This window comes from Prionailurus bengalensis, chromosome B4 (assembly GCF_016509475.1).
Source record: "Prionailurus bengalensis isolate Pbe53 chromosome B4, Fcat_Pben_1.1_paternal_pri, whole genome shotgun sequence".
Lineage (NCBI taxonomy): Eukaryota > Metazoa > Chordata > Mammalia > Carnivora > Felidae > Prionailurus > Prionailurus bengalensis.
The window spans coordinates 129849072-129865457 of NC_057358.1; the positions used below are offsets into that span (position 1 = coordinate 129849072).

Sequence of the window (16386 nt, forward strand, 5' to 3'; positions counted from 1 at the left end):
TTCAGGCTCCATCCCCACTCCAAGGAGCTCAGGAGCAAATGGGGATGGTGAGGCGTGTGCCCAAAATGTAAGGCAGGATGTGACACAGGCCATGAAGGAAGCAGTCACATGAAGACTACGGTATGCATTGCATGCAAGGTCCTGGTGCGAGGCATTTTACACGACGTTTTGTTTGCTTGGTTTTTTTTGTTTTTTGTTTTGTTTTTTTTTTTGGGACACAGAGAGACAGAGCATGAACGGGGGAGGGGCAGAGAGAGAGGGAGACACAGAATTGGAAACAGGCTCCAGGCTCCGGGCCATCAGCCCAGAGCCCGACGCGGGGCTCGAACTCACGGACCGCGAGATCGTGACCTGGCTGAAGTCGGACGCTCAACCGACTACGCCACCCAGGCACCCCTTACACGACGTTTTAATTCTCCCAACAACCCATAAGGTAGAAACTGTAACACCCACTGTACAGGTAAAGAAACTGAGGCCTAAAGGAATGGTCAGTTACCTACTGTGCAAGAGTCGCTTTTTTTTTTTTCTGTTTTTTTTCTTTTTTTTTTTTTCTGCTACAGGATCCCAGAAGAGGATAACACTATTCACACGGTTAGAAAGGCTAAGAGGCTTTGTGGGGAGTGCTCAAATGTTGTGCTTTGAAGGATGTGTGGAAGTTCACTGGGTAAGGATAGAGAAGTTATCCCAGATAGAGGGATCGATATATGCAAAGGCCCGGAGGAGGGAAATCGCAGCCTCTGGAGGGGACCTGGAACTGGTTTGATTTAGCTGCAAGGCAGGCTGACAGTGGGACACGATGGGAACTAGATCCTGGTCGGAGGCTTTGTACGCTGGACTAAAGAGTTCAGATTTTGTGTCTTCAGCCATGGGGAGCCATTGAGAATTCTTGAGCAGGGGGTGGCATTATTTGGAAAAAGATTAAAGCGGTCATGGGTTATGGGGAGCCCAGGAAGGAGGGAGATGGTGACGACAAACGGTCCACGCGAGACGGTGAGGCAAATGGACGGCGGGAGGAGGGTAGGAAAGTGGATACGTGGGGAAGTGTGCTGTCGCCACATGAGGCTTCTTTGGGCATCGATCCCTATGTGCACCTGCTTATTGACTGAGTCATTCTGCACTTGAGGAGGGGCAGGGATAGGGGCAGGAGCAGGTGGGGCTCCTGGGGCCTTGCAATTCCAAGTGCAGCAGCCCTCAAGATATGATCCATGGAAATACTGGGGCGCCTGGGTAGCTCAGTTGGTTGAGCATCTGACTTCGGTTCTGGTAGGATCTCACGGTTCGTGGGTTCGAGCCCCGCGTCAGGCTCTGTGCTGACAGCTCGGAGCCTGAAGCCTGCTTGGGATTCTGTGTCTCCCTTCTCACTCTGCCCCTCCCCCGGCTTGTGCTCTGTCTCTCTCTCTCTCTCAAAAATAAATAAACATTAAAAAAAAAAAAAAGATATGGTCCACGGAGCGTGACCCGCTCAGAGTGGAGGACTGGGCTGAAGCAGAGGGCTCTTGGGCGGGCTCAGAGCTAGCCACCTGCCACATTTCCTGCATGGGAGCGGGATAACTGGCCCGATGGCCTAAGTGCTTCTGACCCCAGCCTTCCAGGTGAAACATGACACCCTGCCCGCCTCCCGCTGTTGAGCTCACAGCCTCTGTGTAGAGCTGAGCACAAACCCTCCTGGGCCGAAGCCAGTTCCTAGAAGCAAAGTCTGGATGTGCCGGGCTTGGATCCTGCCACTTGCTGGCTGGGTGACCTTGGGCACATCCCTTCGCCCGAGCCTAGATTTCACATCCTCTGTTTATTTTTTTTTTTAATTTTTTAATGTTTATTTATTTTTGAGACAGAGACAGAGTGCGAGCAGGGGAGGGGCAGAGAGAGAGGGAGACATAGAATCCGAAGCAGGCTCCAGGTTCTGACCTGTCAGCACAGAGCCCGATGCGGGGCTCGAACCCACAAACTGCGAGATCATGACCTGAGCCGAAGTCAGACGCTTAACCGGCTGAGCCACCCAGGCGCCCCTCACATCCTCTGTTTAAACACAATCAAGTAATGCACGTGCTGCGCTCTTCATCTAGTCCCTCCTCCTTCGCCTGCCTCATCTTCTCTGGTTGATGTCCCGAGAGGATCTCAAGACCACACAGGGACAAGCAGAGCAAACCGCTTTCAAGAATCAAGGTCCAAGATGATTTCAGCGTTTTTGTCACTCTGTGGACCTAGTATATCACACCCATTTTACAGGTGACACAACCAAGGCTCAGGTGAATTTCTTTAGCTGAGTACCCCTGAGTCAGTAAGCAACCTGCACAACCATACAGGGTAGCCCTTTGTGACCCCATCTAGTCCTTGAAGAATAACTAGTCACGGAAACATGACTGGCCGGGGATCAAATATTTGAGGGGCTGCAGAGGCAGGACTTGAACGCTAGTCTCTCCCCCAGTGGAGTGGGACCCTCAGTTGAGTGGCCCTCCGACCGGAGAGAAGATTGGCAGACATTCGCCAGGTCCGAGGTTCGCAAGTGATGGACAGTTCTCCGGCTGATACAAAATATGTTTTGATAGACAGCGCCGTGTCCCTTCAACGCATCACACAGTGAGAACATTCTCTCTTCAGCCTCCTGAAAGCATAAAGGAAGAAGTTTCCGTTGGGTGCTGATAGGTCTTTAACACCTCTCCAAACTTCGCCAGTCTTCCTTTTCCACTGAGGGCACATCTCAAGCCTTGGTATGCCGGTTTCCAGCTAGAATTTAATAACGTTCGTTTGTTTTCATTGTGTTTATTTTTATTCTACCTTCTATTTTTGGCAAGTGATACTGGCTTCCCATTTAAGGCAGTGATATAACGATCCTCTAAAAAACGTGTTGGCGGGGAGAGTTGGGCCTTGGATTTAAGAAAATACGAAGTAGTAAGTGGTGCATAGATATGGCAATGAGAATGATTGATGTCTTGCCCCAGTTCCAGGCGGGGAGAATGCAGGTGAGGGACGCACCGCCCAAGGCACCCGGCGCATCCCCGCGGGGCTCTCTCTACAGTGCTCTCCCAGACCCGCACGCGCCGACCTCCACTCAGGCGCGCGCGAGGCCAAGGCGACTCCGCGGCTCCTCCGGGCGGCACGTGCGGGTCCACGAGCCATCCCGCAGGGTCCCGCGATCTCGGGCACGAGGTGGCGGCGGCTCGGGGCGGGCGGGCTGGGCACCCGGCAAAGCACCTGGGCATTTCCGCGGTGGAGGAGCGCGCGGGAGTCCTGGAGCGCGGGCTGGGGACCCCGGGCGGCTGGCTGGGGGGGGACCCTCGCGGGCCACCTGCGGCCGGCAAGGGGTGCGTGTGCATGCGCGCGCAGACACCAGCCTCGCAGGCAGATGCCGCCTTCCGGTCACGGTGCGCGTCCCCGGCCGCCCCACCAGCGGCCCCGACCCCACGCGCCCGGGCACGCGGAGCGCCAGACTGCGGCGACCCGGCGGCCGCGGGAGGGGCGGGCGGGGCGGGGCCAGGCCGCGGGACCCGCCGCCCATTGGCCGAGCGAAGTGCCGGGGGCGGGGCGCCGGGGAAGGCGGGCGAGCGGGCTCCGGCAGGCTGAGCGGGCGCAGGGCGGCTGGACTGGCTGCTCGCGGGCCGCGGAGGGGGCGGGCGGACCCTGAGCGAAGGGTCCACCGAGGCACGCTCCGAAGTCTGATCTGGGCTTCTGCCCCTGGGTGTGCCACCGCGAGCCTCGGCTGCCACCGCTTTCCTGGGGGCGGGGGGGGGGGGAGGGCATTGACCTCGCCCTGCGGGAGAGAGGGGCGTTCGCCTCCGGGAGAGGGAGGGAGGGAGGAGCTAGGGCCCGCAGAAAGTTCGCCTCCTCTGAGGGCCGGAGGAGGTGAAGTGGGAGGAGGAGCGGGTTTCAGGCTAACTCGGAGCTACGTGCAAAACCTTGGGGCGGCGTTCAAGGCCCCCTCCCACACGCGCGCGGAGCCGAGCGCCCTGCTCCTCCTCCGGCTGCTGGCGTAGCCTCGCCGGGAGAAGGGAGCCGTTCCTCTGGCGCGGGGACAGCTGCAGAGCTGCAGGCAGAGGAGGAGGCCGCGGCGAGACGGGCAGCACCCCCAACCCGAGCGAACCCCTTTGGTGCGGGCGGAAAAGGTGGCATAGGCGGCCAGCACAGGTTCGCCCACTCGGGACGCGCACTCCCGCACGCACCCACACACCGCCAAAGGACCCTCCAGGAGTGTCTGAGGACCGTCTTTAAGCCCCGGGTCGTCCCTACCACCCTCCCCCAGCCCCGGAGACCTAGGCGGGGACCCCGGGATCGGACGTCCCCGCGCCTCCGGGCACCTGGCTCAGCAGGAGTCCCCCGGGTCGGGGCAGGGCGGGGTCGGCAGCGGCGAGCCCGAGCCCCCCCGGCGCCCAGGCCCCTCGGAGCCCTCAGAACCCACCCATGGGGTACCGGCTCCCCGCGTCCCCTCGCCCGGCCGCGCCCAGCTTGGCGCCCCCAGCCGCGCAGAGGAGGAGCCCGGCGCAGTGACCCGGGAGCCGCTGCAGGAAGCCTCGGCGGCGGCGGTGGCGGCGGCGGCGGCGGCGGAGGCTGGAGAGGCAGGCGGTTCCCCGCACCTCCAGGCGCTTCCAGGCAGCCCTCCAAGCCGTGCCAGAGGCCCGGCTGGCCATTCTCAGGTAGGAGAGAGACCCCAACAGAACTGGGGGGCTGGCTGAAGTGGGGGAAGCCAGAAAGAAAGGTTGGAGGCTTGTGGGGGGGGGGGCGGGGAGGACTAGAGGAAGCTTTACATGACCAGGGACAGTTAAACCGATCGAGCACCTACTGTGTGCCGGGATCATAGGCAACTTTACATATCTAGAGCAAATGATACTAGTTGAGCACCTACTATGGGTCCGGCTGAGTGCTAGGCCCTTTACTTCTCCCTGGTAGGAAAGACTTAACTAAGCTTCTACTATGTGCTAGATGTGTAGCTGGGAGCCTTCCGTTTAAGGGACCTAGAGCAATAGCCATTTAAATACGAGGACACTGAGGCTCAGGGAGGAAGTGGCACTTAACCTTCCCCAAACACTCCCACCCCCTTCCTGAGCTGGCTGCTGCCTGTGGACCTGGATGGAGCTCCCTGGTGCCCCCCCCCCCCCCCCCCCAGCCCTGGTGAGGACTTCCTTTGAGGAGGGAAGATTAAGCAATACCTTCCTAGTTCGGCATGTCTTGAGCTTTTTGGGGGGTTGGTGCAAGGAGCGAGTTCCCTGAGTGATTCTTTTCCCTGGAAGTGTGTCCAGCATTCGGCTGGCCACAGGGCCTCCAAGTACCTCTGAGGGGCTCTCTCTGCCTTCTCCCTTTGCCCCGCTTCCTTGGAGGATAACAAAGGATGTTCTGGATTCCTGGCAGGTCGGAGGCCAGGCTGGGAAGGGGCAGCCGGCTCAGGAGCCCATGATTCAGGCTTGCAGTGACGAGGCAGGGTCCCCCAAGACCTCTGCCTGCATTCCAGTCCTATGCCACCTGGCTGTTCCACCTGGCCCCTTGAATGCCTAGAGGAGGTGCCTCAAAGGAACCCACTTGTCAGGAGCTGTATTAGCCTCTAGACTTCTCGCTGAACAATCCGGGCCACACTCCGGGTTTGTTTCTGCAGTTCCCAGTTGATAGATGACCAGCCCCACCGGCCCAAACCATTTGCTGAGCTGGTGAGAGGCAGGGCTGGTCTGCCGGAAGCTGACGGCCTGCCTGTTTTCTGCCACCCCGAGCTGCCAAGGGTGATGGGGTTGGCTTTGCAAAGCCCCCAGGACACCCCTCAGTGTGGGGATGGGAGCAAGTGGATAACGTGTCCGTCCAGAGAGGCTGGCATGTGTGCTAATGGAGGAGGCTTGAGGTGTGTGGGAGGGAGAGGGGGAGCACTGGTTCTGTGAACAAGCTTTGGGGTCCCCCCGGGGAGAAGGACACGTCCAGACTCCTGTCCTGATGTCCTCGTCCATCTGATCCCCTCCATCTTCCAGGCAGGCCCTAAAGGGAGAGGTTTGGGGGAGAAGAAGGGGGTGCACCCACAGATGCATCGGCTAGGAGCCGGCTGGGCAGGGTTTGGGGGTGAGTCCTGGGCAGAATGCCTGCCCCCAGCTGTCTGCAGGGAGGGAGAGGGAGTGGGTGTATAATAGGCCTCAGGGGTCATTCCTCTGCCTGACGCCAGCTGAGGCTTCCCTGAGTCAGGCACTGTTTTGAGAAAAACTGGTTTGGGCCAGGGGGTAGGTTTTTATAGAGGTAAGAGCCCAGGCTTTGGAGCCCATCAGCCTAATTGTAATCCTGGCCTGGCCGGTAATCTGTGTGAGTCAGCCAGGCCGACCCCCAGTGTGCCCATCAGTTAGTAGACTGATGCTGGTCTGCTCTTCACGGGACCGTTGTGAAGTCATTGGAACAAGGAACACGAAGTGCCCGGCATGATGGGAGCCCGCCTGGCTGTTCCCCCGGGGATTGTGGAGGGGGGGGGGGCTGTTCCTGACAAGTGGGGTTCCACCCCATCCCTGGTCTGGGACTTTCTGGCCCCCCCCCCCCCGCTGGGTGCCCTTCGAATGGCCCCGGGCTGGGGTCAGCTGAGTGACCCAGAACTTGCATTTGGGTCCTTGTGCTGCTAGCGGTCCCCATTGACCACTCTCTGAGCCTCCAGGGTTGGGCTCTAAATTCTGGAAGGGCCCTTTGATCTCGGATGCCCACCTGCTTCTCACTGGGCGGCCCCGGCTGAGGGTGCAGGGAGGAGAGAAGCCAGGCCCACAGCTGCCCACAGTGCCTCCTCTGGGGCAGGAGAGGGAGGGAGGATGCGGGGGCGGGAGGTGGAGCCCACGGAATCGCTGTCACCTGGCGTCCAGGTGTCTGGGTGCCTCACACAGCCCCACGTGGCTGAGGCCATGTGAAGAGTCACAGTCTCCTCTTGGAGAAGAAAGCCGTGTTTCCCTCTCTCTTTGCCTCTTTCTGATGCCTTGTCTCCTCCCTGACTCTCTGCCTCTTCTCTCTGACTTCAGGCCCATCCAGGCACTGATATGCGCACATCTGTACCAGGAGCCCCCGGGGCTAGAGGCTGGGCAGGCGGTGATGGAGACCAACATTGTCCCTGGGGGCTGCTGGCCTCCTTCCCTGTCTGTCTAGACAGAGGTGATCACCAGCAGAGTCAAGTTCCCCGCAGAGGGGCTAGGGAGGGGGCTGTCGTGGAAAAGAGGCGTGGGGCCTCTTTCCCCCCATCTCTGAAGGCCCAGGCTGCCTTGCCAGCCCCAGAGGACACGGAGAAGCCTTCACTGCTCTTGGTCTTGCGGCCTCCCTGTCCCCACCGCGCGCCCATGGGTGTGCCCGGGGCACCGAGACCCTCCTCAGCACCGCACCTGGGCCAGCCAGGTGGGAGGAGGAAGAGGGAGAAGGCCTCAGAAGGAGGTTTCGGGTGAGCTCCAGAGGCAGACCCACTTGCTTCATTCATTCATGGCTCATTTATTGAGCACTTGCTGTGGACAGGGCACCAGAATCCCGTGGGATAAATGGAAAGAGGGCCGCGGGTGTGAATTGGGGGGAGGGGGATGTGGGGATCTTCGCCTCGGAGTCACTGTCCTGGCTCCCTTATGAACTACAGAGCCCACTCATGTAGACCTTTAAGCTTCAGGGTCCTTATTTGTGAAATGGGCAGGTAATCTCTTCCCCGTCGGTAGGTGGTGAGGAGACGCCATTGCATGGGGCACACCGCCTGGGGTCAGATCTCTCTTTGCTGGTTACTGGCTGTGTGACCATGAACAAGTTAACTAAACTTCTCTGTGCCTCAGTAACTTCCTCTGTAAACTGGGGTAACACCACCTACCTTCTGGGGTTCCTGAGGGATGGAACAACTTATTCCACGCTCAGCACTTAGAACGCTGTGGCCTCTGTTGACTGCGCGGTAAATGTCAGCTACCCTGATTGTCCTGTACTTAGCACAGTACTTGGCACACGGCAGGGGCTGGGCTAATGGTGATGGTCACAGCTCCAGGCTCAGGGTCAGCGGTGTGCTGAGTGGGCTTATTGTGTGTGCACCTCTTTGCGATTCATTCATCGAGGTCCTCTTGGTAGCTTGGAATTGGCCGTGGTGGGAATGCGTATGCCACAGAGATTGACAAACACTGCCAATAAGAGCTTCTTAAAAAGATACTTTTGAGAGCTGGTTTACTGCACAGTGGCTCTCAGTGGGGCAGGGCGAGCGGATACAGATGCCTGAATGCCCTGCACAGGACGTTTGCCAGGGGGTCTCTCCACCTCCAGTCTCTTAGGATAATGGCAGACATAGAACATTATGAGGTTGGAGAGAGCCTTGGGGTAAGTGGGTGCGGCATTCTAGGCTACTGCGCTGGGGCAGCCAGAAAGGGGGGGTGGGGACCAGCTGTAGGTAGCATGTACAGCTCCCTGTGCACATGGAGAAAAAGGTGCCTCCCCTGGGCAGATGAACTCCACAAAGACAGCCCTCCCCTTTCCCTCACACTGGGTGCCTTGTGCAGTGCCCAGCCTGCACAACCGTGCGTGGCAGTGGCTGAGGGCAGAAGGGATCGCTACTCCAGCAGGCCTGTATCCACTTCTAGTTCCTAGAGAGGGGAGGGATTCCTGTTGGGGTGGGGCAGGGAGCGAAAAGCCTTCTGAGAGGAGGTGATATTTGAGCCAGGCCCTGAAACATGAAGAGAAGAGGGTGTTCTGGCAGAGGGACTAGCATGAGCTAAGAATTGGAGGCAGATCTCAGCAGAGCTCCAACAGAGCGATGGGCTCGGGGATTCTAAGGGGATTCTGGTGGGTGCTGACATAGGAAAGGAGGGTGGCGGGGCCGGGACTGGCCTCTGGGGGCTTATTTATGTTCCATTTGGGCTTTGGAGCTGGGATCCAGTTCAGCCTCTTCCACAAGCCCAGGAAGCTCCCATAGAAAGTTCTGGGTAGCCCTGGGAGCTCTGAGGCACTTGAGCCGTTCCTGGGTCGTTTCTCTGGCCCACGTCCCCTAGTCTAGATCTCTGGGTCTCCTGGCAGTAAGCAAGTTCCCAGGGGCTGGGGGTGAAATCGCTGGGCCCTGGGTGGGTGGGGAGGATGTGGTCTGGACATGGCCTTTCCCCGTTTCTGGGAAGGCTGAAAGGCCACAGCCCGCCGGGCCCAAGAAATGCTCTCTAGCGCCAACTCCAGGTCGTGCCCTGGAGTCACAGCTCCTGGGAGGCCCGAGTTGGAAAAGGACCGAAGGACCAGGGAGAGGTCAGGTTCTAGCAGGAGTTACTTAACATTTTGCCACCTCAGCGCGGGCCACAGCCCTGTGAGCGGAGTCCCTTTTACGGCTGGGAAAAAGTAACTCCCAGGGAACTTAAGCTCCTTGCCCACGAGCAATAGCGAACGGGCGGTAAAGTGAGGAATCGGGCCCCAGCGGTTCCGGGCCGGAGTCAACAAAGGGTGAATGGCCGCAAGGGTGACCGAGGGCACGCGTGAGGGGGGTGAATGAGGAGGAAGGAGGCCTCAGAGGGCACGAACAAACGAGCGGGCAGAGCTGCTAGGCCCCTTAGAGACGCCCGAGTCTAACGCCCCCGTCTTACAGACAGAAGACGGACGCCCAGACAGGAGCCGCGCAGAGGAGGCCAAGGCCGCCAGCAAGAGGCTGCAAGGCCGGGTCCAGGGCCTCCTGACACCCGCTCCCCGCTCTGTGCCGCAGTCCCGAGCCATGATGAAGACCCTGTCCAGCGGGAACTGCACGCTCAGCGTGCCCGCCAAGAACTCGTACCGCATGGTGGTGCTGGGCGCCTCGCGGGTGGGCAAAAGCTCCATCGTCTCCCGCTTCCTCAACGGCCGCTTCGACGACCAGTACACGCCCACCATCGAGGACTTCCACCGGAAGGTCTACAACATCCGGGGCGACATGTACCAGCTGGACATCCTGGACACGTCCGGCAACCACCCCTTCCCTGCCATGCGCAGGCTGTCGATCCTCACAGGTGGGTGCCGGGGGCGGGCGTGCGCGCTCGGCAGCGGACCGCGTGCGGACGGAGCGCGTGGCGTGTCCGCCGTCTGCAGTGAAGCTCCCAGCAGAGCCCCCTCGTGAGGGTCAGAGAGGTGTCGCCGGGCAGGTGGTCGAGCTGGGGCCCAGATTCTGCGCCGTGTGGCCGTGGACCGAGTACCCGTGACCGTGGTGGCACCTTCCAGATTGGGAGCCGACACAGGCAGGCACTGGGACGGTCCCTCTCCGGGGAACAGAGGGGCTGCTGCCTTCCTCCTGCAGGAGGTGGCCCCGCAGGACTCCGGGGCCTGTGGTCAGTCTGCTGGGCTCGGGTCTGTTGACACCCCAGGCCCTTGCTGCCTCTCAGAGCGGTAAAGGCAGGACCGGGGCAATGGCCAGAGTGATGCTGGGGGCTCGGCAATGGTCACGGGAATGGTGGTGGCAATAGCTAACACGTACTGCGGGCTGTGTGCCTGGGCCTGTTCTTACGGCTTAGCATGGATTTATTTCATCCTCACAATTAACCTAGGAGACGGGTCTTTTGCACTTTGCAAGTGGGAAAAGCGACGCCCAGAGAGGTTAAGCTACTCCAGGCGGTAACACAGGTGGTCGGTGGCAGTCTGGTGCTTATTCTCTACCACTAAACTGTCCTGTAGTCTTCTGGCCCTACTGGGAACACTGGGGTGGCCAGAGAGATTGTCAGGGATTAAGGGGGCAGGTGGAGAGGTGGGACCTGGCCGATGCTCGCCTTCCTAAGGCGGTTTCACGCGGTGGCCAAGAGGGCAGCCCGAAACCCGTCTGCCTGGGGCGGTTGCTTCCCAGTTTTATTCCTCTGGGCAAGCAACTTTCTCTCTTTGTGCCTCGGTTTTCTCTCTGTAAGAGCCGCACATCAGCACCCACCCCACAGGCCACTGTGGAAATGAAGTGAGTTAATACAGCAAACGTGCTTGCTGAACAGATAGTGAGTGCTCAATAAACAACAGTCGTAACCCAGCATTTACAGAGTGCCTGCTATGGGCTACGTAGTCATTTCCTTTTCTTTTTAAAACGTTTTAATGTTTATTTTTGAGAGAGAGAGACAGAGACAGAGCATGAATGGAGGAAGGGCAGAGAGAGAGGGAGACACAGAATCCGAAGCAGGTTCCAGGCTCTGAGCTGTCCGCAAGAGCCTGACGTGGGGCCCGAACTCAGGAACCGTGAGATCATGACCCGAGCCGAAGCCGGACACTTAACCGACTGAGCCACTCGGATGCCCCAACTCAGCCATTTCCTAAGCATCCTTCTCCCATGGCTGGGCAGTGATGCAGGGAAGGAATGAGCAAGTACCCCTCTAGCCATCACTAAAATAGCCCCCCACATCGAGATGCTTTTGCACCAAGAAACCCGTGCTGTGCGGACTCCTCCCCCAACACCCTGGCCAAGCCCTGTCCTTGAGCACCCTGGGCAGATGGCTTCTTCTTGCGGGCTGTCCTTGCTGACCGTCTGACCCAGATCACATTTCACCCCCCACCCCGTGGTTTGGAGAGGCACTGTGTGGATGGAAGGAGCCCTGGGTTGACCTAGGTTCCAGTCCTGGCTCCACCACGGCTTACCTGTGTGACCCGGGGTCCGATTCTCGGTCTCCTTGGCTGTGCAACGGGCATAAGCTTGCTTCCCCTGCGGTGTGGCTGTGGGGACTGAAGGAAGGCACTGGGGACACTTCCAACACGTGGAGGTCAGCTCTCCTTGCCTTGGGGAGGGGACCGGGTGCCCGCTGATGTCACAAAGGCTAACACCAGAGGGAGGGAGAGCCATGTGGAGCAGGACCACGTGTGTATTTCCAAAATTAATTTTGAATGACACAAATAATATGCAAACACACCCTCCTATAAACCCGAATAAGCCTAAAAAGCCCCCTTGACCTGTGTCCCCAGCTCCAGGCTCCTGTCCCCTCTCTGGAAGTGGCCCACCCCCTCAGTCTGGTGGGGACTGTTCTGGACCCCACCCCCCCCTCCATGAACACACTGACCTTTACACTTGTATCCTGTTTGTAATAGGGAGTATTTTCGCCCGTCTCTTTTGAACGCGCACTTATCATTCGGAACACATCTGTCTGCCGCTTGCTTTTTTCACTCACCAGCTCGTGCCTCATTTTCCAACCTGGTGCAGAAGGAAACTCTGAAAGCCATTAATTCTGCCGCCAGCTCTCTTTCCAGCTGCCAGCCAGGCTGCCTCTGAAGCTTGGCATTGCAGCCTTGCATTTGAATATGTCAAGGCCGCCGAGTCCTCAGGGGCCCAGGATTAGCCTAATGGGACGGGGTTGGCATCCCAGGCAGAAACGGTCGCCAGGCCTGGGGCTGCCTTTTGCAAGCACCTCTCTAAACAGCCCACACCCCCCATTCCTTCCATCCCATTCACACCCATTCGCCCAGCTTTATGGACACCCACTGTGTGCGGGGCCCTGGGGGACGAGGACGCAGGTGACACTGTCTCCCTCTGCTCCAGAGCTCTTGGTGAGGGGCATTCCCACTGGCCGGAGCATGGTTCCGAATGTGGCATGCGCTGTTATGGCGGGACAAATGCCGTGCTCTGGGGGTCCGCAGAAAGGAGGCAGCTGTGCTTCCAGAAGGGAGAATGGCCGGATTCTCCTCTCCAGACGCTGGGCCAGTCGCCGACCCCCCTGAGCCTCAGTTTCCTCGTCTGGGAAACAGGGATTTGGGCATCTCCCCCCGGGTTCTTATGAGTTGAAGCCAAAGTTCAGAGAAGGTGCTTTGGGTGTGAGCTTGTGATCCCTGTAGTAAGTTTTAACAATTGGGATGTGGGCACTGCCTGTGCTCTCCCTGGCTCCCCAGCCACCTCCAAATTGCCCGTTTCAGACCCAGGGACCCGTCTTGAGTGATGCAGCGAGTGGAAGTAGGGACCGCCTGGGTCTTGGAGGCTAGCGCTCATTGGTCCATGATTTATTCAAGAAGCAGGGAGCATCTCCGTGTGCCAGGCACCGGCCGGGTGAGGATAGAAGCAGGTCCGAATCTTGGCCTGGCCACATTCATGCTGTGTGACCTTGGGCCCTCTCTGAGCCCCTCTCTGCTCACCGACACCAGGAAGGTAACGAAAGCCCCCTCAAGGAGGTTTTGGGAGGAGCCGGGGAGGAACCCACGCTGGCATGTTCTGATTGTCCTCTCCATACCTAAGACCTCTGAGGACGGGCCACACTCCATTCAGTATCCTGTGAAAAGCCCTGCCGGGAGGCTGTATTTCATCCCTGTGGGACAGATGGGGAAATGAAGGTTCAGAGAGGCCGTGGGACCCGCTCAGGGCTGCGTGGCCAGTAAGTGGCGGGGGCAGGATGTAAGCCTAGGCCTGACTGGTGCCAGTGCTCTGAGTTCCTGCGATGTGTCAGGCGCTATCCAGGCCCTGGGGATGTGCACTGAACAAGTCGGGCAAGACCCCTGCTGTCATGGAAATTGTATTTATTATGATAACTCTAACACAGTCTGCATGAATTCGCAAGCCACTCACCCCACGGCCAGCTCTGCGGGGAACTGTAGGGGGAATTAACTGCGTTGTGCCACACGTTAGCTCATGTGCCCTTGGTCAAGGGCTTTAACCCTCTGGGCCTCAGCCTCCCGCTCTGGAAAATGGGGAGAGGAGTGACTCCCCCATAGACTCACTGGGAGGGCGGAGTCAGTGAGGGGAGGGGCGGTGGGGGTGGGGGTGGGGCGGCCTCACCACCTGGGGTCCCTCTCCCCGCAGGGGATGTCTTCATCTTGGTGTTCAGCCTGGACAACCGGGAGTCCTTCGACGAGGTCAAGCGCCTCCAGAAGCAGATCCTGGAGGTCAAGTCCTGCCTGAAGAACAAGACCAAGGAGGCGGGGGAGCTGCCCATGGTCATCTGCGGCAACAAGAACGACCACGGCGAGCTGTGCCGCCAGGTGCCCGCCACCGAGGCCGAGCTGCTGGTGTCGGGGGACGAGAACTGCGCCTACTTCGAGGTGTCGGCCAAGAAGAACACCAACGTGGACGAGATGTTCTACGTGCTCTTCAGCATGGCCAAGCTGCCCCACGAGATGAGCCCCGCCCTGCACCGCAAGATCTCCGTGCAGTACGGCGACGCCTTCCACCCCCGGCCCTTCTGCATGCGCCGCGTCAAGGACGTGGACGCCTACGGCATGGTCTCGCCCTTTGCCCGCCGCCCCAGCGTCAACAGTGACCTCAAGTACATCAAGGCCAAGGTCCTTCGGGAGGGCCAGGCCCGTGAGAGGGACAAATGCACCATCCAGTGAGCGGGAGGGACGCCGGGGTGGGCGCTTGGGCGGTGCCTTCCGGGAACTGTCCCCCCCCCCCCCGCGCCTGCTGCCCGTGCCCCCCGCCCCCGACGAGACCCCAGTGGCAGTCGCGTTCGAAGGCCTCCGGCTCCAGACCGGGGCACCCCAGCCTCTGACCTCTGTGTGTTCTGCCTCCTCGCCGCTTCCCTCTGATTCTGCTTTTTTCGAGGTGCCCCCCCCCCCTCCCCCGGCGCATTTAGCCCCTCCCCGCGGGGACAGGTCACTGCGGGGCTGGGGACAAGGGTGGGAGACATCCGGACTTGTGCCGGTCCCCAAGTCAGAGCCTTCTCGTCCTTGGGGTTGGAGGAAACGCTGACGCGGGAGGGGCCGGAATCCCTACGCGGACGGAGCCTTCTGGAACGGTCGCGGGTGGAAACGACTCCCGGGATCTCCGCCGTGCTGCTTGAGACCCCAGACTCTCGCCCTCTCCGACTCAGCTGTTTGGGCCCCTGCCCCCAGGGTGGCCCCCAGCCGTCCCGGTCGGTCGGGGACGTGAGCCAGCGGCGGCTGTGTGTGTGAAGAGGGGCGTGGCCACGTCTCCCGGCCCACGGCCGTCCGTCTGGCGGATGCCTCGTCTGCTGGTTGTGTGTTGCTAATCGTTGTCCTGTAAAAGCTACTGACGCCTCGTTGGCCAGACACCCGCCCAAGTTAGACCCACCGCCTCTGCTGGGGATGCCTTCCTCCCCCTTCCCAGACAGGGTTCCCCGTGGCCTGCCTGCAGCTGGACACTGCCCTCGATAATGAGCTTCACAATTTACATTTGCACGGGGCAGGGGATTGGGGGGGGGGGGCAGGCTGGGGCTGCTTCTCCTGCCCCCATTTTGCAGAGGAGGTGGCTGAGACTCGGGGGGGGGGTAGGTGACATGTCCCAGCGCCGCCCCCCCCCACCTCCCCGTACCCCCCACGCTTCACCTCGTTCAGGGCAGGACTCTGCCTAGAACCACGCCGTCTTCTACTGTGCTCGTTCCTCAAGCATTTATTGAGCGCCTGCCGGGTGCCGGGTCCACTGTGTGCTAGGAAACAAAGAGGATGAGCAGTGCACTTTATGACCCCGAGGCCAGGCCCATCCCCAGCCTCTCGGCCTGTTCCCCTTCACCCGCATGGCCTGTACCCACCCCTGCTGCCCGTCTGTCTCGTGCATTTGGAGCTTTTGCGGTGGGGGGGGGGGGGGTGCTGCAGGTGCAGCTGGGAGCCAGAGCTGAGCCCGGAGAGGTAGGTGGAAAGCTCCTCGTGGGGCTTTCCCTCTTGTCTGGCGCTGGACTGCTGCGTCCTGGGTGTGACGGGATTGGAGCCCGTTGACCGAAGGCCTGTCGTCAGCTCTTAGCAAGTACGTTTTGTGTCTTAATCTCCTTTAAAATATTGAGATTTAGGGCTACAAGGAACCTTAGCGATCACCTAGTGACTCTTTCTGAGGCCCAGAGAGGGTGAGCAACTCGCCCCAGCTCACACAGCAAGTCTGTGAGCGGCAGAAGCAGGGCTAAGTCTGGGCGTTCGGCACGCACCCCGAGGTGCCCCCTCTCCTGATGCTCCCTCTGCCCTTGAGGCCTTCAGAGGATGGAGGTGTCTTCCCCGAGCCTGTCTCTAGATGGGTCTTTGAGGGCTCCTGTAAGTTCTGTGTACACGCCCACGTTTGTCTACATGCACCCGTGTGAACACCGAGATGTGCGTGTGCCCCGACTCCAGCTCTGCGTACCCGCTGCCTCCACCCTGCCACCTGCCGCTCAGGTCAGCGGCTCTGACCCTGCTTCTGTGCCCTCGCCCAGCCCCGGCCTGAGCCCTCCCAGCGGACTGGGTACCGTGGCCAGGGCAGGCGTGTGACCTGGTCCCACCCAGTGACGCCCCTGCTGCCCCACATCTCTGTGTATGCTACCAATTAAAGTGGGTTTGTTTCTAAGCTGTGTCCTTGACCGTGTGTATTTTTCTGTATTTCCAAGGGGCGGCGTGTCTCTTCCTCCAACCAGAGCTGGCCTTTTCCTCCCTGGAACGCACCTGCCTGCTGCCCTTGCCCAGGCGTCAACGCTGAGTTAGTCCTCAAGTTTAAATACGTGGGGAGGGGGCACCCCAAGACAGGAGGTTGTGCACCTGTCTTGGCCCTGCCCTTCTAGGTCTTCTGGGGGGTGTATGCTGAGCTGTCGGTGTCCCTCGAGAGGGGTGGCGGGGTCAAAGACACCCCCCGCC

The 16386-nt window shown here is 59.9% G+C and overlaps 1 protein-coding gene across 1 annotated transcript; it reads left to right on the top strand.

The window, feature by feature from the left end:
• Positions 1–4196: 4196 nt before the first annotated feature.
• On the top strand, positions 4197–16102 carry RASD2 (RASD family member 2). Its single transcript, XM_043563621.1, has 3 exons — positions 4197–4628; positions 9509–9902; positions 13637–16102. Exons 2-3 carry the CDS (start codon positions 9632–9634, stop codon positions 14164–14166), a joined length of 801 nt encoding a protein of 266 aa, XP_043419556.1. The 5' UTR covers positions 4197–4628; positions 9509–9631; the 3' UTR covers positions 14167–16102.
• Positions 16103–16386: the final 284 nt, after the last annotated feature.

Coding starts and splice junctions, on each gene's coding strand:
- RASD2 (XM_043563621.1), top strand. CDS start 9,632: ATGATGAAGACCCTGTCCAGCGGGAACTGCACGCTCAGCGTGCCCGCC. Junction 9,903..13,636: donor CAGGCTGTCGATCCTCACAG/GTGGGTGCCGGG, acceptor CTCTCCCCGCAG/GGGATGTCTTCATCTTGGTG.